Source organism: Oncorhynchus mykiss, chromosome 5, assembly GCF_013265735.2.
Source record: "Oncorhynchus mykiss isolate Arlee chromosome 5, USDA_OmykA_1.1, whole genome shotgun sequence".
Lineage (NCBI taxonomy): Eukaryota > Metazoa > Chordata > Actinopteri > Salmoniformes > Salmonidae > Oncorhynchus > Oncorhynchus mykiss.
In genome coordinates, this window is record NC_048569.1 from 9,142,559 (window position 1) to 9,164,496 (window position 21,938).

General features: G+C 41.0%; 1 protein-coding gene across 3 annotated transcripts in view; it reads right to left on the reverse strand.

Annotated features, from left to right (window-relative positions):
• Window positions 1-2,578: 2,578 nt before the first annotated feature.
• Window positions 2,579-21,938, reverse strand: part of syk (spleen tyrosine kinase) — a 54,397-nt gene continuing 35,037 nt past the window's right edge. For 2 of the 3 annotated variants that reach the window (XM_036976710.1, XM_036976709.1), the window contains exons 5-15: window positions 20,313-20,451; window positions 18,831-18,915; window positions 18,281-18,309; window positions 16,431-16,502; window positions 13,872-13,953; window positions 13,540-13,699; window positions 11,097-11,306; window positions 9,007-9,196; window positions 6,924-7,064; window positions 5,759-5,871; window positions 2,579-3,595 (exon numbers count right to left, since the gene is read on the reverse strand). In XM_036976710.1, coding sequence (XP_036832605.1) covers window positions 3,520-3,595; window positions 5,759-5,871; window positions 6,924-7,064; window positions 9,007-9,196; window positions 11,097-11,306; window positions 13,540-13,699; window positions 13,872-13,953; window positions 16,431-16,502; window positions 18,281-18,309; window positions 18,831-18,915; window positions 20,313-20,451 — 1,297 coding nt within the window. In that variant the 3' untranslated portion in view covers window positions 2,579-3,519. The remainder of the gene's footprint in view (window positions 3,596-5,758; window positions 5,872-6,923; window positions 7,065-9,006; window positions 9,197-11,096; window positions 11,307-13,539; window positions 13,700-13,871; window positions 13,954-16,430; window positions 16,503-18,280; window positions 18,310-18,830; window positions 18,916-20,312; window positions 20,452-21,938) is intronic. The other variant, XM_036976711.1, reaches the window with a different exon arrangement.

Sequence of the window (21,938 nt, forward strand, 5' to 3'; positions counted from 1 at the left end):
CGGCTCCTTGTGGAGTGCAATGTAAAGCAGGTGGTTAGAGCGTTGGACTAGTTAACCGTAAGTTGGCAAGATTGAATCCCCGAGCTGACAAGGTAAAAATCTGTCGTTCTGCCCCTGAACAAGGCAGTTAACCCACCGTTCCTAGGCCGTCATTGACAATAAGAATGTGTTCTTAACTGACTTGCCTAGTTAAATAAAGGTGTTAAAAAAAAAAAAATCTGACAAATCGGTGTCCAAAAATACACATTTCTGATTGTTATGAAAACTTGAAATCGGCCCTAATTAATCGGCCATTCCGATTAATCTGTCGACCTCTAGTCATTATGGGGTATTGTGTGTAGATTTCTGAGATTTGTTAGATTTTTTTATCCATGTTATAATAAGGCTGTAACATAACAAAATGCGGAAAAAGTCAAGGGGTTTGAATACTTCCCGAAGGCAGTGTTGTGCATAGTGCTGAACATAGCGCCATAGTGCTGAACATAGTACTGAACATAGTGCCATAGTGCTGAACATCCTGCAACTAATGATGTCCAGCCGCTCGACATCCTGCCCACTCAACCCCATCATCACTTCCCTTCTCTAGACAATCACGTCCCTCATCAACTCATCCCTGACCACTGGCTGCATACTTCAAAAAGTCGCTCCCCTCCTCAACAAACTAACACTCGACCCCTCTGATTCCAACTACAGACCAGTATCCCTTCTTTCTTTTCTTTCCAAAACACTTAAATGCTGTTTCTGACCAACGCTCTCGCTATCTCTCTCTTGACACTAACCAGTCATGCTTCAAGACGGGTCACTCAACTGAGACTGCTCTTCTCTGTGTCACAGATGATCCCCGCACTGCCAATGCTGACTCTCTCTCCTCTTCTCATCCTCCTAGATCTATCCATTGCCTTTGACACCGTGAACCATCTGATCCTCCTCTCCACCCTCTCAGGGCTGGACGTCTCAGGCTCTGCACACTCTTGGATTGCATCCTACCTGGCAGGCCGCTCCTACCAGGTGACTTGGAGAGGATCTGTGTCTGCACCACGTGCTCTCACTACTGGTGTCCCCCAGGGCATGTTTCTTGGCCCTCAACTCAACTAATTTTGTCATTCCCCCCTTCTGACACCCAGGTGGCGACACGCATCTCTGCGTGCCTGCCAGATATCTCAGATTGGATGTCGGCCCACTAATTCAATCTCAATCTCAACAACATGGAGCTGCTCTGACTCCTGGGGAAGGCCTGCCCGCTCCAACACCTCTCCATAACGGTTGGCAACTCCACTGTGTCCCCTTCACAGAGTGCAAAGGACCTTGGCGTGACCCTGGACAATACCCTATTGTTCTCTGCAAAACAGTGACTCGCTTCTGCAGGTTCATTCTGTGCAACATTTGTAGAGTACAACCTTTCCTCACACAGGGAGAGGTGCAGGTCAGTATCCAGGCACATGTCATATCCTGTCTGGACTACTGCCGCTAGAGGGAGCTGTGACGTCAATGGTGGGCGTTAGTGGGATCGTGAGATTTTGGATGTTTCTTCCTCAATCTTGGAGAATGCCGTGTACTGAACACTACTAACTTTTCTCAGTCTCATCATGTTCCATGTTAATTCAGGTATGTAATGCGCAAAAAGTGCAATATGACTCACAAAGTATTGACATAACATGGTTAACTACATAGTCCATGAGTTTGGTGATGTTTGAAGGCAATTGAAAGGAGTTTTAACTGGGTGAAAAACTGTTTTTAACCGAGTGAAAAACCCCTGCAACTCATCCAGAACACCGAGGCCCGTCTGGCATTCAACCTTCCCAAGTTCTCCCATGTCACCCCGCTCCTCCGTACACGCCATTGCCTGCCAGTCGAGGCTCGCATCCACTACAAGACCATGGCGCTTGGCTATGGAGCAACAAGAGCAACTTAAATAAGATATCTGTTGTATCCCCCCCCCCCAAAAAAAATACAAATAAAATGCATTTGTCTTTTCCTACTAGCACTGACTTCTTTATTGAGGAAAAATGTACTTACTTTGACTGTGATATGTAGTTTTCTCACCTCGCTATCTTAAGATGAATACACTAACTGTAAATCGCTCTGGATAATAGCGTCTGCTAAATGACTTACACGTAAGTGTAATGTGTTGTTAGCATAGCTATGCTTTAGCCATCAAAAGGGGTTTAAACCCATTCAGCTGAACTCACTCCTGTGTGGACAGAGCAGTCGGGTTTAACCTAACACATGTTATGCCAACAAAGTTACCCGTTTTAGTGGAATCGTTCTAAAACCGTAGCTAAGGTAAGTGACAAACGTGCAATAGAGCCTCCATTTCTATGATGGCTGATGTACAATAAAACTCCAGCCCACATGTTGCAGGTGGTCCCATAACACCATTCTACAGTACATGACAATATATTTTAGAATTCAATTGCCATGTATGAAACACAAAAGTACAGCAATGCATATGAACTGATATTAATAGAGCAGTGCTTTTTTATTTTGTTCAGTCGGTGATGTTGAATGTTCTCCCTCGGTTCTATTTCTTGTCAAATCAATTCAAAGACAGTGAGACAGTCTAAAATAACTGTATTGATTCTTCTTTCTTTTTTTTTTTTTACACTAATTACAATTCTCATCAGTGAATGTATTTAACCAGAATGTAATAATTTACATCAGATATATCTTCGCCCGTTGGATTATACAATATGTGCCAGGTATGAGGAAAACAGAACATAACATCCTGAGGAAAATGTGGAAGCATTTTGATACATAACTCCAGAAGAATCATGAAATAAAAAATATTTTAAAATGTGAATAAAGAGAAGTAAAAAAGTAATGATAAAATAAATAAAATCACCTGGCCCCTTGTTTTATTGTAAATTTAATATTGATTGAGAAGAAAAAAAGAACTCCAGTCAATTAAACAGAACAAAAACATCTTCAAAGCTCTTTTATGTCCTGGCACCCCAATTGTGGAACCAGCTTCCCCTGAAGCTAAGGCAGCAAGAGTCCCTGCCCAACTTCCCAAAAACCCTACCTCTTCAAAGAGTACCTTAAATAATCGCACAACAACCCTCCTCCCACCCCCCAACAATAGCTTATTCCCCCTTACAAGCTCTGACTTTGCTGATAGCTACTTTATTGAGGAAAAATTAACTTACTATGACTGCGATGTGTGGTTGTCCACCTAGCTATCTCAAGATGAATGCACCAACTGTAAGTCGTTCTGGATAAGAACGTCTGCTAAATGACTCAAATATTAATGTGTGTTTCAATCAAGTGGTTTTAAATATATTTTTCTTCATTTTCCAACATTGTTTAAAACTGATATTTGTAATCAATTTACAATATGTTCAATCTTTAAATCTATACTAATCAGGTTTCTCGGTTTTAATAACACTTTTTAATGAGAGGAACTCCCAAGAAGCCACCGGTGCCAAGAGCAAAACACTAGCACCCCACAGCAGCAGTATCTCCTGAGGTCCAGAGTCAAATGCTCTTTACACTCCAGTGGTTGCTGATTGAGGTGACCGATCATTGTGACGATATGTCATAGTAGTAATCCCTCAGTCTGGGCTCAACAACCGCAAATCCAGGCCTTTCATCCGCCCTGTAGGAGATAAACCAACGATAAGTACACAGTATAGTGTACTATACCAGAGCCATAGCATCAACAAGATGCCAGATAAGCAACAATAATATCCAGATAGTCATATCCACTTTTTCCTCAGAACAGTGGTGTAAATTACTTAAATATAAATACTTTAAAATACTACTTAAGTAGTTTTTTTTGGTATCTGTACTTTACTATTTATATTTTTGACAACTTTTACTTTTACTCCACTACATTCTTAAATAAAATAATGTACTTTTTACTCCATACACTTTCCCTGACACCTAAAAGTACTCGTTACATTTAGAATGCTCAAGCAGGACAGAATTATGGCACCTGTCAATATAACACTTTGTTATCCCTACTGTCTCTGATCTGGCAGACTCACTAAACACAAATACTGTGTCTGATCTGGCAGACACACTAAACACAAATACTGTGTCTGATCTGGCAGACTCACTAAACACAAATACTGTGTCTGATCTGGCAGACTCACTAAACACAAATACTGTGTCTGATCTGGCAGACTCACTAAACACAAATACTGTCTCTGGTCTGGCAGACTCACTAAACACAAATACTGTGTCTGATCTGGCAGACTCACTAAACACAAATACTGTGTCTGATCTGGCAGACTCACTAAACACAAATACTGTCTCTGATCTGGCAGACTCACTAAACACAAATACTGTGTCTGATCTGGCAGACTCACTAAACACAAATACTGTGTCTGATCTGGCAGACTCACTAAACACAAATACTGTCTCTGATCTGGCAGACTCACTAAACACAAATACTGTGTCTGATCTGGCAGACTCACTAAACACAAATACTGTGTCTGATCTGGCAGACTCACTAAACACAAATACTGTGTCTGATCTGGCAGACTCACTAAACACAAATACTGTCTCTGGTCTGGCAGACTCACTAAACACAAATACTGTGTCTGATCTGGCAGACTCACTAAACACAAATACTGTGTCTGATCTGGCAGACTCACTAAACACAAATACTGTCTCTGATCTGGCAGACTCACTAAACACAAATACTGTGTCTGATCTGGCAGACTCACTAAACACAAATACTGTGTCTGATCTGGCAGACTCACTAAACACAAATACTGTCTCTGATCTGGCAGACTCACTAAACACAAATACTGTGTCTGATCTGGCAGACTCACTAAACACAAATACTGTGTCTGATCTGGCAGACTCACTAAACACAAATACTGTGTCTGATCTGGCAGACTCACTAAACACAAATACTGTGTCTGATCTGGCAGACTCACTAAACACAAATACTGTGTCTGATCTGGCAGACTCACTAAACACAAATACTGTGTCTGATCTGGCAGACTCACTAAACACAAATACTGTGTCTGATCTGGCAGACTCACAAAACACAAATACTGTGTCTGTAAATGATGTCTGAGTGTTGGAGTGTGCCTCTGATCTGTCAGTAATTACAAATAATACACAGATTGTGCCGTCTGATTTGCTTAATAGACGGAATTTGATGTATAACCTTTACTTTTACTTTGTATAAAAAAAATGATGTACTTTTTCTACCACTGTAATTACGTACAATTAAAACCAGATACTTTTAGACTTTTACTCAAGTAGTATTTTACTGGGTAACTTTCACTTTTATTTCAAATCAAATCAAATCAAATTTTATTTGTCACATACACATGGTTAGCAGATGTTAATGCGAGTGTAGCGAAATGCTTGTGCTTCTAGTTCCGACAATGCAGTAATAACAAGTAATCTAACTAACAATTCCAAAACTACTGTCTTGTACACAGTGAGTCATTTTCTGTTAAGGTATCTTTACTTTTACTCAAGTATGACAATTGAGTAGTTTTTCCCACTACTGCCTCAGAATACAATATTGCTTGTAAATTATGGGATAGTTCTGCTATCTCCCTTTCTCCATTGTCATACTGTATGGAAATTGTAACAAGGTTTTGGATTATATTTTCTTTCCACAGATAGGCTACAGTTTCTTCTAAAACCCTGTTCTAAGGTCAGTGTTAGATTTGACCTCCTAACTACTGAACCAGGGTTAGATATTATTCATACTCCTCATAGTTATAATTCCCTTCTGATTCCCGGGTAATCTGATTCTAGATCTGTAATTTGGGCTCCCATCCTCACTCACTTGTATGTCCAGCACTTCTTCATGAGGTCATACATCTCCGCGGGACAGTTGGGGGGGATGTCCATACGCTCACCATTCTCGATCATCTGGATCACCTCATTTCCTTTCATGCCCTGGGGGGGAACAGAGGGTGACATAATGACACCACTCACACACTGACGGCATACCAGACAGAGGCAGTCCCTAATGGCACTCTATTCCCTACGTAGTGCACTACTTTTGACCAGGGCTATAGTTTAAAAGTAGTGCACTACGTAGTGAATAGGGTGCCATTTTGGAACACATACATACGTGTTGTAAAAGTGCTTTGACTGACGGCTACTACACGACAGGGGACTCAGACTATTGGATAAGCCATCACTTAAGGTGTCATTATGTCAAATAAAGGCCAAAGGATGTGTTGTTAAGAACACCTTCCTAATATTGAGTTGTAATGTACTTTGTATGGTGACGTAATGTGTCTTGTATGGTGACGTAATGTGTCTTGTATGGTGACGTAATGTGTCTTGTATGGTGACGTACTGTGTCTTGTATGGTGACGTAATGTGTCTTGTATGGTGACGTAATGTGTCTTGTATGGTGACGTAATGTGTCTTGTATGGTGACGTACTGTGTCTTGTATGGTGACGTAATGTGTCTTGTATGGTGACGTAATGTGTCTTGTATGGTGACGTAATGTGTCTTGTATGGTGACGTAATGTGTCTTGTATGGTGACGTAATGTGTCTTGTATGGTGACGTAATGTGTCTTGTATGGTGACGTAATGTGTCTTGTATGGTGACGTAATGTGTCTTGTATGGTGACGTAATGTGTCTTGTATGGTGACGTAATGTGTCTTGTATGGTGACGTACTGTGTCTTGTATGGTGACGTAATGTGTCTTGTATGGTGACGTAATGTGTCTTGTATGGTGACGTAATGTGTCTTGTATGGTGACGTAATGTGTCTTGTATGGTGACGTAATGTGTCTTGTATGGTGACGTAATGTGTCTTGTATGGTGACGTAATGTGTCTTGTATGGTGACGTAATGTGTCTTGTATGGTGACGTAATGTGTCTTGTATGGTGACGTAATGTGTCTTGTATGGTGACGTAATGTGTCTTGTATGGTGACGTAATGTGTCTTGTATGGTGACGTAATGTGTCTTGTATGGTGACATACTGTACCTTGTATGGTTTCATCCCTAGCGTGTACGCCTCCCACATCAGGACCCCAAAGCTCCACACGTCACTCTTACAGGAGAACTTGAAATAGTTCATACACTCTGGGGCGTACCATTTCACTGGCCACTTCCCATGGCCTTTTGCCTAGAGAGCAGGGTCGAATCAAACATCAGGGAATGGATTAATCATAACCCTAGAGAGCAGGGTCCAATCAAACATCAGGGAATGGATTAATCCTAACCCTGGAGAGCAGGGTCCAATCAAACATCAGGGAATGGATTAATCCTAACCCTGGAGAGCAGGGTCCAATCAAACATCAGGGAATGGATTAATCATAACCCTAGAGAGCAGGGTCCAATCAAACATCAGGGAATGGATTAATCCTAACCCTAGAGAGCAGGGTCCAATCAAACATCAGGGAATGGATTAATCCTAACCCTGGAGAGCAGGGTCCAATCAAACATCAGGGAATGGATTCATCATAACCCTAGAGAGCAGGGTCCAATCAAACATCAGGGAATGGATTAATCCTAACCCTAGAGAGCAGGGTCCAATCAAACATCAGGGAATGGATTAATCCTAACCCTAAGAGAGCAGGGTCCAATCAAACATCAGGGAATGGATTAATCCTAACCCTAGAGAGCAGGGTCCAATCAAACATCAGGGAATGGATTAATCCTAACCCTAGAGAGCAGGGTCCAATCAAACATCAGGGAATGGATTAATCCTAACCCTAGAGAGCAGGGTCCAATCAAACATCAGGGAATGGATTAATCATAACCCTAGAGAGCAGGGTCCAATCAAACATCAGGGAATGGATTAATCCTAACCCTAGAGAGCAGGGTCCAATCAAACATCAGGGAATGGATTAATCCTAACCCTAGAGAGCAGGGTCCAATCAAACATCAGGGAATGGATTAATCATAACCCTAGAGAGCAGGGTCGAATCAAACATCAGGGAATGGATTAATCCTAACCCTAGAGAGCAGGGTCCAATCAAACATCAGGGAATGGATTAATCCTAACCCTAAGAGAGCAGGGTCCAATCAAACATCAGGGAATGGATTAATCATAACCCTAGAGAGCAGGGTCCAATCAAACATCAGGGAATGGATTAATCCTAACCCTAGAGAGCAGGGTCCAATCAAACATCAGGGAATGGATTAATCATAACCCTAGAGAGCAGGGTCCAATCAAACATCAGGGAATGGATGAATCCTAACCCTAGAGAGCAAGGTCCAATCAAACATCAGGGAATGGATTAATCCTAACCCTAAGAGAGCAGGGTCCAATCAAACATCAGGGAATGGATTAATCCTAACCCTAGAGAGCAGGGTCCAATCAAACATCAGGGAATGGATTAATCCTAACCCTAGAGAGCAGGGTCCAATCAAACATCAGGGAATGGATTAATCCTAACCCTAGAGAGCAGGGTCCAATCAAACATCAGGGAATGGATTAATCATAACCCTAGAGAGCAGGGTCCAATCAAACATCAGGGAATGGATTAATCCTAACCCTAGAGAGCAAGGTCCAATCAAACATCAGGGAATGGATGAATCCTAACCCTAGAGAGCAGGGTCCAATCAAACATCAGGGAAAGGATTTCAGTTTTCCCTTCCCCAACTCAGACAACTGACTGGCAGTCCTAGCTAAATACTTGAGAAATTGCTCTTTGCTAAGAAGCTATTTTTGTTTGTTTTTATTCAAATTTGTCAAAAATAATCACAGTGAGGTAACTACTTGTTACTCAGAAATGATTTTATATTGAAATTACTGTAGAACTGTTCACCCTACTGTCATTGTGGACAGAGTCTCTCTTGAAAAATGCTTTTATCTGGATCAATAAAGGTTCAATAGAGTTTTCCTAGAGTTCACTAAGGTCAAAATTCAGTTGATGTGCTAATAATTTCCTATTTTAGGATAACTTTTTAGGAGTTACAAACTCCTTTCATGCTGTATTTGATCGAACTGACAGGACAATTAGAAGTAAAACAGCGGGATAGACTTTAGAAGATGAGGCACAGACAGTCTGAACTTTGCCAGGGGGTAAGGGCACGACAACAATTATATCCGAATTGAATACCTTATAGTAGTTCTCCTCCTCTGTGAGAGCCTTGGACAGACCAAAGTCGCTGATCTTGGCATAGTGCTGGGTGACCAGGAGCACGTTCCTGGCCGCAAGGTCCCTGTGCACAAAGTTGTGCTCCTCCAGGTACTTCATGCCCATAGAAACCTGGTGCACCAGCTCTGTGATGTTCTTAATGGAGATCTGTCTGTGGACAGGATCAATGGCTGTAAGTGACACTGAACACTGAATTATACTGTATCTCAGGTGTAAAACTCCAGTCATCGAGGACCGAGTGTCTGCAGGTTTTCGCTCCTCCCTTCTACTTGATTGATTAATTAAGGTCCCTGATGAGTTAGGAACTCCCCTCACCTGGTTGTCTAGGTCTTAATTGATGAGTTAGGAACTCCCCTCGGCTGGTTGTCTAGGTCTTAATTGATGAGTTAGGAACTCCCCTCACCTGGTTGTCTAGGTCTCAATTGATAAGTTAGGAACTCCTCTCACCTGGTTGTCTAGGTCTTAATTGATGAGTTAGGAACTCCACTCACCTGGTTGTCTAGGTCTTAAATTATGAGTTAGGAACTCCCCTCACCTGGTTGTCTAGGTCTTAATTGATGAGTTAGGAACTCCCCTCATCTGGTTGTCTAGGTCTTAATTGATGAGTTAAGAACTCCCCTCACCTGGTTGTCTAGGTCTCAGTTGATGAGTTAGGAACTCCCCCCCAGCTGGTTGTCTAGGTCTTAATTGATGAGTACGAAACTCCCTTCACCTGCTTGTCTAGGTCTTAATTGATGAGTTAGGAACTCCCCTCACCTGGTTGTCTAGGTCTTAATTGATGAGTTAGGAACTCCCCTCATCTGGTTGTCTAGGTCTTAATTGATGAGTTAAGAACTCCCCTCACCTGGTTGTCTAGGTCTCAGTTGATGAGTTAGGAACTCCCCCCCAGCTGGTTGTCTAGGTCTTAATTGATGAGTACGAAACTCCCTTCACCTGCTTGTCTAGGTCTTAATTGATGAGTTAGGAACTCCCCTCACCTGGTTGTCTAGGTCTCAGTTGATGAGTTAGGAACTCCCCTCATCTGGTTGTCTAGGTCTTAATTGATGAGTTAGGAACTCCCCTCAGCTGGTTGTCTAGGTCTTAATTGATGAGTACGAAACTCCCTTCACCTGGTTGTCTAGGTCTTAATTGATGAGTTAGGAACTCCCCTCACCTGGTTGTCTAGGTCTTAATTGATGAGTTAGGAACTCCCCTCATCTGGTTGTCTAGGTCTTAATTGATGAGTTAAGAACTCCCCTCACCTGGTTGTCTAGGTCTCAGTTGATGAGTTAGGAACTCCCCTCACCTGGTTGTCTAGGTCTCAGTTGATGAATTAGGAACTCCCCTCATCTGGTTGTCTAGGTCTTAATTGATGAGTTAGGAACTCCCCTCACCTGGTTGTCTAGGACTTAATTGGACACAAATTGAAATGACAAAAAAACTAAAACCAGCCGACACTAGGCCCTACATGGAATGAGTTTGACGCCTCTGCGTGTAGCTCTAAGATTATGATTTGGGGTTTTGGGTTCTAAGGGATAGGGATGGAAGAAATCCCTTAGAACCCCTAATCAAATATCACTTGTACGCTGGCCAGCTTCACCATTTAGCCAGCTACGCATAAATGTTAACGATCTGTCTTGAAAGGCTGGAAGTAATATTGGAGTGGGAAGGTTGTGATGTGTAAATGGTATTTGTGAAGACAGGATGTTTAACCATATTGGTGTATAGGGTGCTAGCCTAGGAGGCTGAGGCGTGATCCAGAGTCCTGTGGCCCATTGTAACATAGCTACGTGGCTCTGCAAACCCCGTCTGCAGGGGTTGAACAGCCTGACCGCGCACCTCCCGAAAATTCTGCGTAGGCGGCTGTCATTCAACTACTTAAATGTGATGACGGATAAATAGCTTGAACCGCGGTGAGAACTCGAAAAGTATGAATGCCAAAAGACAAATATTCTAGAAAAATTCGGTTTGGATGTTTTAAAACGTAGGTTTGGGATTTGGCCTTACACCATAATTGTCAGACTGATGGAAGTACAGTACTGCCGAAGAGGGAGACTGACTGGGGAACTTACTTGTGCCTCTGGAGGTACTTGTGGAGCGGCCCCAGTTCGGCCAGCTCCATGACCAGCATGAGGCTCTCGGCCTCGCAGATGCCGATCATGCGGACGATGTAGGGGTTGTCCAGCTGCTGCATGACGTTGGCTTCCCGCAGCATCTCCTCCTTCACTGCTGGGTTGTTGTCGTCATTCTTCAGGATCTTCACTGCCACCGGCTTCTCTGTCCTGGGGAGATGGAGAGATGACGTCACTGCTTAGTGGAAAGCTAATGGCCAGCATATTTTTTTTAATGATGCTGACGTGATGTTTTTCAGACTGTGCATTGTGCACTTTACTTACCTTCTATGTAACTTTGTACTATTGTTGCTGCTAATGTTGATAATTAGTATTGGTATATTTACAGTATTTTGATGGCTGCCATGCCTGAAGCACTAGCATTGTATGTAGTAAATTAGTGTGTAATATCTCAGTATCATTGTGATTCATGTGTATTTTTAAATATGTTTTTTTACATCTCATGTGCTCCTTGATGCAAAACCAATTTCCCTCTGGGATAAATAAAGTTGAAACTTGAATTTGAAGCTAGCTACTTTATAGCTAACTGAAATGCTAGCTGTTACATACACGTTTAGCAGTTATAGTTGTTTTTTATTTTCTTTAACTTTATTTTGACAGGGAGGGATGCTATTAGTGACATCAATAATTTCAGGTTATTTCCCCAATGTGTGAGGCTAGCTAGTTGTCTGACCTCTGCTGCAGCATCCTAGCTAGCAGTGTTGTAGGCCAGTCTACAGTCGTTCTCAAGACCAAAAATGTAGTGTCTCGGTCTTGTCTTGGTGTCAGATACATTTTTACCTGGTCTTAACTCAGCCTCAGACAATGAGGACTCATTATTTTCCGAGACCAGCCAAAACCAGCGGAGTCAGTCAGAGCATAAAATCGCTTCGCCTGGCCAAATACCCACATTCCTTTGATGACAAATTAATATCTTATTGCCTATGAAACCTTGGCTTCCTGTTTTACTGGTAACATTACTGTCCTTTTCTTTCATTGAAAGCATGGAGGAGGAGGTGTTATGGTGTGGGGGTGCTTTGCTGGTGACACTGTCTGTGATTTATTTAGAATTCAAGGCACACTTAACCAGCATGGATACCACAGCACCATCCCATCTGATTTGGGCTTAGTGGGACTATCATTTGTTTTTCGACAGGACAATGACCCAACACACCTCCAGGCTGTGTAAGAGCTATTTGACCAATAAGGAGAGTGATGGAGAGCTGCATCAGATGATCTGGCCTCCACAATCACAATCACCCGAACTCAACCCAATTGAGATGGTTTGGGATGAGTTGGACCGCAAAGTGAAGGAAAAGCAACCAACAAGTGCTCAGCATATGTGGGAACTCCTTCAAGTCTATTGGAAAAGCATTCCAGGTGAAGCTGGTTGAGAGAATGCCAAGCGTGTGAAAAGCTGTCATCAAGGCAAAGGGTGGCTACTTTGAAGAATCTCAAATATAAAATATATTTTGATTGGTTACTGCATGATTCCATATATGTTATTTCATAGTTTTGATGTCTTCACTATTTTTCTACAATGCAGAAAACCCTTGAATGAGAAGTGCGTCTAAAACTTTGACTGTATATACTGTATATACTATACATACAGTGCCTTGCGAAAGTAATCGCAGCAAAAGGTGGCGCTACAAATTAGTAACTTAAGGGGGCGGAATAATTTTGCACGCCCAATTTTTCAGTTTTTGATTTGTTAAAAAAGTTTGAAATATCCAATAAATGTCGTTCCACTTCATGATTGTGTCCCACTTGTTGTTGATTCTTCACAAAAAAATATAGTTTTATATCTTTATGTTTGAAGCCTGAAATGTGGCAAAAGGTCGCAAAGTTCAAGGGGGCCGAATACTTTCGCAAGGCACTGTATATATATATATATATATATATATATATATATATATATATATATATATATATATATATATATATATATTTTTTTTTTTAAATCTATTAAACCTGTTTGTGTTAGTGATAACTATTTCTGTAATTGCCCTCATCAGACATGTATTTCACCATTCTTAATGTCAAAAGAATACATATGTTGTTCTGAAATATGAACACAGAAAAACTGGTCATTTTAAACTCTTATTAATGTTAAATTAGCTACCAGATGCTACTGCAGCGGAGGTCAGCTAACAGTATCTAGCTTAGCCTTATGCAGTTACATCACCTGCATGAAGACATTATATAATTGTTGTCACTGAACTATGACATCTGGTTTAATGGTATCGGCAGGTTGACAGTGGTGTCTATTCTAAGTATGGGAAATATTATGAATCATAATCATATTAGGTTGTATTTTTATTGGACTATCCCTTACATTTTTTTAAGAATGTGAAATTGGAAACAGCAATTCATATTTTCCTTTTAAGCTGTGAAGGTTACGTACTTCCTCATTTTGTAGATGCCCTTCATGACAGTCCCAAAGTTCCCAGAGCCCAACTCTCCATCTTCCAGGAAGAGCTGTTTGCGGTCTACAGTGGAGGTCCTCAGCTCGTCTGGGTCAGCGTAAGGACTCTCGTACACCTCTGTGTCCATTGGCATGGACTCTGAGACAAGACACACACCCCATACAGTGTGATAACATCAATTTCGATTCAATTCAATTCAATACAACTTTGGGCTGCAGCAGTACATCAAAATATATATCTCACGAATACAAGAGTGGGCCACTCCAAACAGGATTTGTCTCAAAAGTCATGACCCCCTCCCATCACTCACCTTTGCTGACCATATTATTTGGAGCCCTGGTGTCATAAGGGTTGAGATTATCTGTGGTTTTGCTGTGAGAGGCACCCCTGCCCTATTACAGGATACAATAAGAGAGGGGTCAAGGTACAGATAATATTGTTTGTACATAGATAATTTGGAGAGAGCACTGCCGGAATGTAACCTGAAATGGTTTGATTGGTTGTTTGATTGATTGACACACAGAAGCATAAACGCCCCTTGACCTTCTCAAGCAGAACACCAATCTCTCTCCTTCATGGAACACTTATTACAGTGATCAAAATACACCACAGTTGATATGGTTGACATTTGTGTGGTTTTTAAATGGGAGCTTCACATAGTATGGTATATTGTTTGTCACCTTCAGAATACTTTGAATCCCTTTTTTTGGTTGTGCATGAAAGACATGTTTTTTTTTCCCTCCAAATTCACACATCTCACTGTAGATGATGCCATCAGGTGATTGATTAAAGGTGAAAGGTGGGGTGGGTCACTGGAGATTACTATCGAGTAAAAATACAAATAATTTTCTCACATTTCAATGTGGTTTTCCAAATGGAATTCAACTCTTAATTTCAGTGTGTGTGTACTCTAAATTAGACATGTTTCTCCTAGTGACATCCTTGACTCAAGTACTATGTTGTGAATGTGGAGAAAAGCTTACTACTGTCACAAAGTATTCTTAAGGTACATCGCATCACACGTTGCCTGGCGACTGAAACGGAATCCTTTCCGCTGCTCTATGTCGGCTAAATACCCGGGACCATCGTCAAAGTCGTTTTTGGTGACGTCAAAACGAGGGCTGTTGTACAAAACATAGTGTGACTGGATCATCTCTAACCAATCAGAGTATCAAAGCCAATGACGAAATTTCAAACAGCTGTCTTATTCACATGTGTCACGGCTCTGGCCCAACCCCATCGGTTTCTGGGACCAATCAGATTGGTTAGAACGTGTTTGCGTTCTAGAAATCGTTGGGGAGGTACTCAGATCCAGACTAATTGCGGAGAAGAAACTAACGACCGAGGACGTGGCATAGTGTTTGGCCGGAGCAAGGAGTTTGGGTCGCCAGGCTTGTTATATCAATGTAGGTCTACAATGTAGATATTTTTTTTTTTTACATTGATTTGTGTCTTAGTGTGCGGGTCACTGCAATTACAAGGGAATCCATGAAGGAGAAGAGACTCTGCATCAACAACAACAAAGTACATGGAATGAATGATTCACGCAGAAGGTAAAAGGGAAAACCAAGGGCAGATGTCAGGAACTTTAAACACATGCATTTGAAGGAGGACTAGGGAACAAATGCAACCACGAGCCAGCTCACTGACCATTTTGTCCCTTACCCCTGCTTTAAGGCATGGCATGCCTAAATTAGGAAGCGTTCATTAGCTTAACTACCACTTGAGAAATGTAATCCCATGGGACTGAACACCAAGAACTGAACTGGTTCACTTCCTCACAACTTTGTCTCTATGGAAACAACATAATTTTTTTTGCAATGATAACCAACTGTCTACACTATGGAGCACTATGAGACTTTAATGTTTCCATAAGGGTTTTGTAATTACCCAACGTGACCTCTAGGTGGCGTACAAGTTCTAATCGACTGTAATGATGTCTGTTTGACTAAATGCTAAAACAAAATTTAAAAAGAGTAAAGATCCTTGGATAAAGGAAGATTGTATAACTTTATAAACTATGAATTTCCAAGAAATTATATGAAGTTCTTGTCAAGAAAGACAATTAATTCTCACAGTTGGAGATCATGATGAATAAACATGAACATCAACCAGAAGTAATTCTACGAGTCAATTGAAATATTTAATTCACTTTAAAAATCATAAGTGTGAAATTCCAAATGTTGTCTGAACATATTGCGTTGATGAGTAATTAGTTGATTTATTATCATGGGCCTTTCTCAAAATCATGTAGCACAGTGATTAAAGGTACACTCACCAAGATGACATCAGTCACACCAAGGTGACTTCCTACTTACAGACAACAACATAATCACAATTCCAATCGGACTAGACTGCCATTAATGGGCCTTCACAATTTGCGCTCTCCCATTTCCACATTGGCAAGATGTTAGTTTGTAAGTAGTAAGACCTGTCGTGTATGATGACGTCAGTCATGCAGACTGTCTCTTTAAGGGCTCGATTAACTCCGTATCGCGGAAGTTCAGCGTTATAACGTTCACGGTAAACGTTGCATATGCCGGACTCAATAGGAAATCACCTCCTTTAGATTTAAATAGCTCCATAGCACAGAACTTCCACGATACGGATTTAATCAAGCCAGTCGGCTACATTCAATTGATTACATTTCTAAGGTCATCTCTTCACACTTTTAATTTCTTGGGGGAATGTGAGGGGGATATGAATGGAGGAAAGAGTGCAGGTAAGTTTCAGAGAGGGGTGTTAGTATGTAGCAATCCACACTTTAGCAAAAAAAATCACACTTTTGAGTGTTAAGGGTTGGGGGGATGCACGAGGCCTACTGTACCACTGTAGGGGTTAAGAGGGGGGAGGAGGTGTGTTAGGGCACCTTTTTTCGACCAGGTATGGGTATGGAGTAGGATTTGATTCTGGTGAGCATTCCACCTGCTGCTTCCAATAGCTAGAAACCACAGTTTCAGAGAGGGTCATGTTATTAAGGGAAATGGTTATTTGAAGTCTGTGTAGTTGAGGGGGAAAATGTTAGCTCACATTATTCTGAACAAAAGGTGCAACGCTGAAACACTTTTTCCCTCATCGGAAAGCTCTGCAATCAATGCATTCTTTTTTTTCTCTCCATTTTCCATGTAATTCCTGTAACATTTGACCGTTTAACTGCTGGGTTGGAATTCAATCAAATCTGCAAAGTTTGCACTGTGTGGGGGAAAAGCATTATTACTGTTTCACATTCAAGCTCATTTTTAAGTAATATTATCATTTATGCAGTGTTTACTGGGTGAAACCAAACGAAACTAATTAAGATTTTTTTTCTTCATGATAATGTTCTCATGTAAGGAAAAAGACATGGATGATTATTTACCCAGATAAAACTTCCTTCTGGGGATTATGGGCTGTTTAAAGATAAACCGAACCAGGGATTACAGTTTCTCATGGCCCGTAGACTACTTTCAGGGTGAGAAAAACATCTAACATCAAGTTGTAAAACACTGAACTTCCCCTTTTAATAAAGTATTTCACAAAGATGAGGGAAGGTAAGCATTTGGGGAATTCCTTCTCAGTATTTCATCATGTACAGTACAGTGCAGTGCGAACATGATCATGTGTAAACATGATTGATAGGATGTGTGCTTGTTTGATAAAGTAAAGGGCAATAAAGTTTGTAAAAAAAAAATCAACACATTCTGTATTATTGAAGACTAGACCAAACACCAGATTGATTGATGCATGAAAAAAGCTCATAGGCTTGCCTTCAGAAACTATTCTCACCCCTTGACCTTTTTCCACATTGTGTTGTGTTACAGCCTGAATTTTCAATTGATTGAACTGAGTGGCCTAGTTAAAGTTTTGGCTTAAATCGGCTTGAAAATCTCTTGCATATGGCTGTCTAGCAATGATCAACCAACTCTTCAAACAGGGCTTGAGGAATGTTTTCAAGAATAATGGGCAAACATTGCACAATCCAGGTGTGCAAAGCTCTTAGAGACTTACCCAGAAAGACACACAGCTGTAATTGCTGCCAAAGGTGATGCTAACATGTCTTGACTCAAAAGGGTGTGTAATTTTCCATGAATAAAAAATAACAAAGTATAGAATTTTTCTTCCACTTTGACATTAGAGTATTTTTTGTAGATTGTTGACAAAAAACGTAATACAAAATATGGAAAAGGTCAAGGGGTGTGAATACTTTCTGAAGGCACTGCAATGAGGAAGTACTGTAAGTGATGTATAATATGTCAGTATTATATAGTGAAGTAGAGGGTATTGTTTAATGTAGTGTTATTCATGTTATTTTTCATGTTATTTGTGTCAACATGCCAGTGCTATCAACAAGTACACACCGTATAAACTGTGTGTTTCGCAGGCATCTTTTAAATGACATTGCTTATTGAAAAATACTGGTTCTGTGTTTGCTCTTCATAGGGGTGAATTTAAAAAAAATGAAAATACTATTTCTCATAAGACTGGATGTCAACCTGGTTGGTGTAGTTTATGACAATGTGTAAAGAGCCTACTGATATTTGTTTCTCTTAATTTGTCAATGATTATACACACACACACACACACACACACACACACACACACACACACACACACACACACACACACACACACACACACACACACACACACACACACACACACACACACACACACACACACACACACACACAGCAAGAGAGAGCAGTACAGTAAACACAAGTAAAGTGAAGGAACACTTACATTATTATAGCCTGCTCGTCCAATACCACCTGCGCAATGAAAACAGTCAGATACGTTCACTTCCATAGTCACGAAAACATATACACAGTATAATGATTGCTCAAAATGCTGTCTAGTATACATCAACCTATTAATCTATATAGTATACATCTGTTTATGCATCTACTTATGTATCAATTATTAAACATCTGTATGTCTGTCTGTCTGTCTGTCTGTCTGTCTGTCTGTCTGTCTGTCTGTCTGCTTGTCTGTCTGTCTGTCTGTCTGTCTGTCTGTCTGTCTGCTTGTCTGTCTGTCTGTCTGTCTGTCTGTCTGTCTGTCTGTCTGTCTGTCTGTCTGTCTGTCTGTCTGTCTGTCTGTCTGTTTGTCTGTATGTCTGTCTGTCTGTCTGTCTGTCTGTCTGTCTGTCTGTCTGTCTGTCTGTCTGTCTGTCTGCCCGTATGTCTTGTCAATGTTTCTGTATTGGACTCTGTCTACAGTATTTCTCTATCCGTCCATATTTCCACATAAGATCTCTGTCTGTTTTTATGACTAGTGAAGGAGTGTGTACCAAAGTGATCTCCCTCAGGTCGCGGACAGGCGTCAGTCAGTACGCGGAGCAGCCCGTCTGGCTTGTAGGAGTAATGCTCCACCAGCTACAAGAGAAAGCAGGTGTCAGGGTATGTCTCCTGCGTGTCATCAAAAACAGGTGAAGCTTGTGCCTATGTGTTAACCTGCTGTCTTTTCTCCTAAGTGTTTAATTAAGGTGAAATAAAAAGGTGAAATAGGTGAAAGGTGAAAGGGGGCCTGAGGGGGTGTGGTATATGGTCAATATACCACGGCTAAGGGCTGTTCTTAGTCACGACACAAACCCCCGAAGGTGCCTTATTGCTATTATAATAAACTGGTTACCAACATAATTAGAGAGGTAAAAATAACCGTTTTTTTTCATACTCGTAGTATACGGTCTCATATACCATGGCTGTCAGCCAATCAGCATTCAGGGCTCGAACCACACAATTTTAATAGGTACTTTGGGCCAAATAGGAATATGTAAATGCTGTTTATTGATAGATCATTCATTGTCTGGTTTTGCTTAGTTCAACATAGTACAGTAGGGTCAGAAATGATTGTCTACCTTGATAAAGATAAGCAAAAATGACTGCATAAAATAATTTAAATACTGAGCTATATTGTATGCTCCAATTTTTTTATTTATTATTTTATTCTAATACAATTGCTCAGAGAAAGAGACATTCCCCTGTTTAAAATACTTTACCTTGCGAAGATAACGACACATCAAAAATATTCACCCCCATATTTCGCAGTAGGTATGGGGCTCTTTTTTGCTCATGCAGTGGTGTGCACCATCACTGGTGTGCGTGGCCCAAAGAGCTCAATTTTCATGTCATCCAATCAATGTAAACGCCTGGAGTTTGCTAAACGGCATTGGCACTTGGATTAGAACCAGATTACAACCAGAATCAGATGACATGAAAATGGAGCTCTTTGGGCCACGCACACCAGTGATGGGTTTGGCGTTGATATGTGACTGCATGAACAGAAAAGAACCCCATACCTACTGTAAAATATGGTGGTGGATCTTTGATCTATTGAGGCCCTTTGCTTACACTTGTCCTGGGGTTCTTGTTTAGGTCAATGGCATCATGAACTTTAGCCAGTACCAGGAGATTTTGGCCAGATACCACACCTCCTCAGGACTTAATGGCTTAAATATAATATATGGACAAACTGTTTGGACTGGGAAGCATGCGATAGGCTTTACGCAGTTCTACCTCCAACAAAACAACGCTGTGCTCGCTGTCAATCTGATAGAATCTAGCCCTACAAGGCATAAATCCATCTATCAGGTCTGTATTATAGGGAGGTTTCCTGGAGACAGATCAAGCCTAATCCTGGACTAAGCAGTTTCAATAGAGAGTAAAACTTTTGAATCCAGGACTAGGCCTAATCTGTGTCCGGGAAACTGGCCCTATAAATTGAAGTTTGTTTAAAGTGGGACCTTAAATAATTCTACAGTCTGCGATGTTACCTGCCACAGTGTGTCAAACTTCTTCCCATCAGGAATGGAGAGCTTGCCAGCCTTGTCCTTATCGATGCGATAATGCATGACTTGTGACCCATGTAGGAGACACAGGGCGTAGGAACCATTCAGGTCCCGCTGTCTGATCCTGGAGGGAGACATATGGAAGAGACACAGATGAACATAAGAAGGTGGAAACAAACGTCAGGGCAGCTACGACTGTGATACGTTGCTTTCACACCTAGCTATCTTCTAAGATGAAAGCACTAATTGTAAGTCACTCTGGATAAGATCATCTGCTAAATGACTAAAATGTCAAAATGAACACAGGAAACTGAGCTATGGCACTGAATATAGGTCCTGTGTGGCTCAGCTGGTAGAATTGGTAGAGCATGGTTGTGGGCTTGTTTCCCACGGAGGACCAGTATGAAAAAAGTCTAAAAATGTATGCACTCACTAATGTAAGTCTCTCTGGATAAGAGCATCTGCTAAATGACTAGCATATGTACTTGAAAGAGTGCTAGAGTTACAATAAACTAACTTTCATCAAGGTTAGTACAGTGCTTTGATGGGCTAATATTCTTCAGTAGATATGCCTTCGGTAGTGGCTCATGGTGCATGAGTACTGTAAACTCCGAAGCAATCATTCCTATTGGTACGTGACTGTGTAGTCGATAGTTTGATGAAAAGTGACCCCACAACACAGGAAACTGAGCTACGGTACTGAATGATGAGTCCTGCGTAGCTCAGTTGGTAGACCACAGTGCTTGCAATACCAGCGTTGTGGGTTTGATTCCCACAGAGGGGCAGTATGAAAATATATGCTTTCACTACTGTAAGTCGCTCTGGATAAGAATGTCTGATAAATAACTATGAAATACATTACTACACTAGATGACAACATTGATGAATTGCCATTCACAAATAAATGCTGTTGTTTCATGGAACTCCTTTTTGAAATATAATTGCAGAATTCCTTATGATTGCTATGCATTTGAGAATCCTAACAGTAAATGGTTTACAAAAATGCACATTTAAATATGAAAATGCAAATTTAATGAAAAACAATTCCACATTTGTTGAAACACGCTGAAGTAATGGAAATTGTGGAGGGAAACGCTCTTGTTGTATACACCAAGGTTGAGGTCATTCAAATGTTATCAATTCAGGATATGAATAAAAAAATGTATGAATGAATTCAAAATAATAAAATAGGACACAATTTTCAATACGTTGAACGCTGAGAAGTAGTTTTGAGGAAAATACTGCAAAGAGCCCCTTCTAGAATGTTCTCATGAGATAAAGTAGTGCTCTTTGGTCACTCCAGGAAGTCCTCTGCAAACTGTCACAACGGAAACCGCAGCCTGCTTCTCTCTCTACAGCCTAGGCCACTGCTGGCGCCTCGCAGCACAAACTTATCTTACTATAAATAGTGTAGACTACAGACCTCTCCTGTGTGTCTTCTATCTTCTTTTTAGCGTAGCAAATCTACACCACTTTGCTTTTAACTTTAAAAAAATATTTTTTTTTTACAAGCTCTAAGAGCTGACATGAACATGTCAGAATTGGCTTGGAAAAAGTACCTACAAAGGTTTTTATCATCTAGAATTTTCTGCTATGTCATATCCTCACATG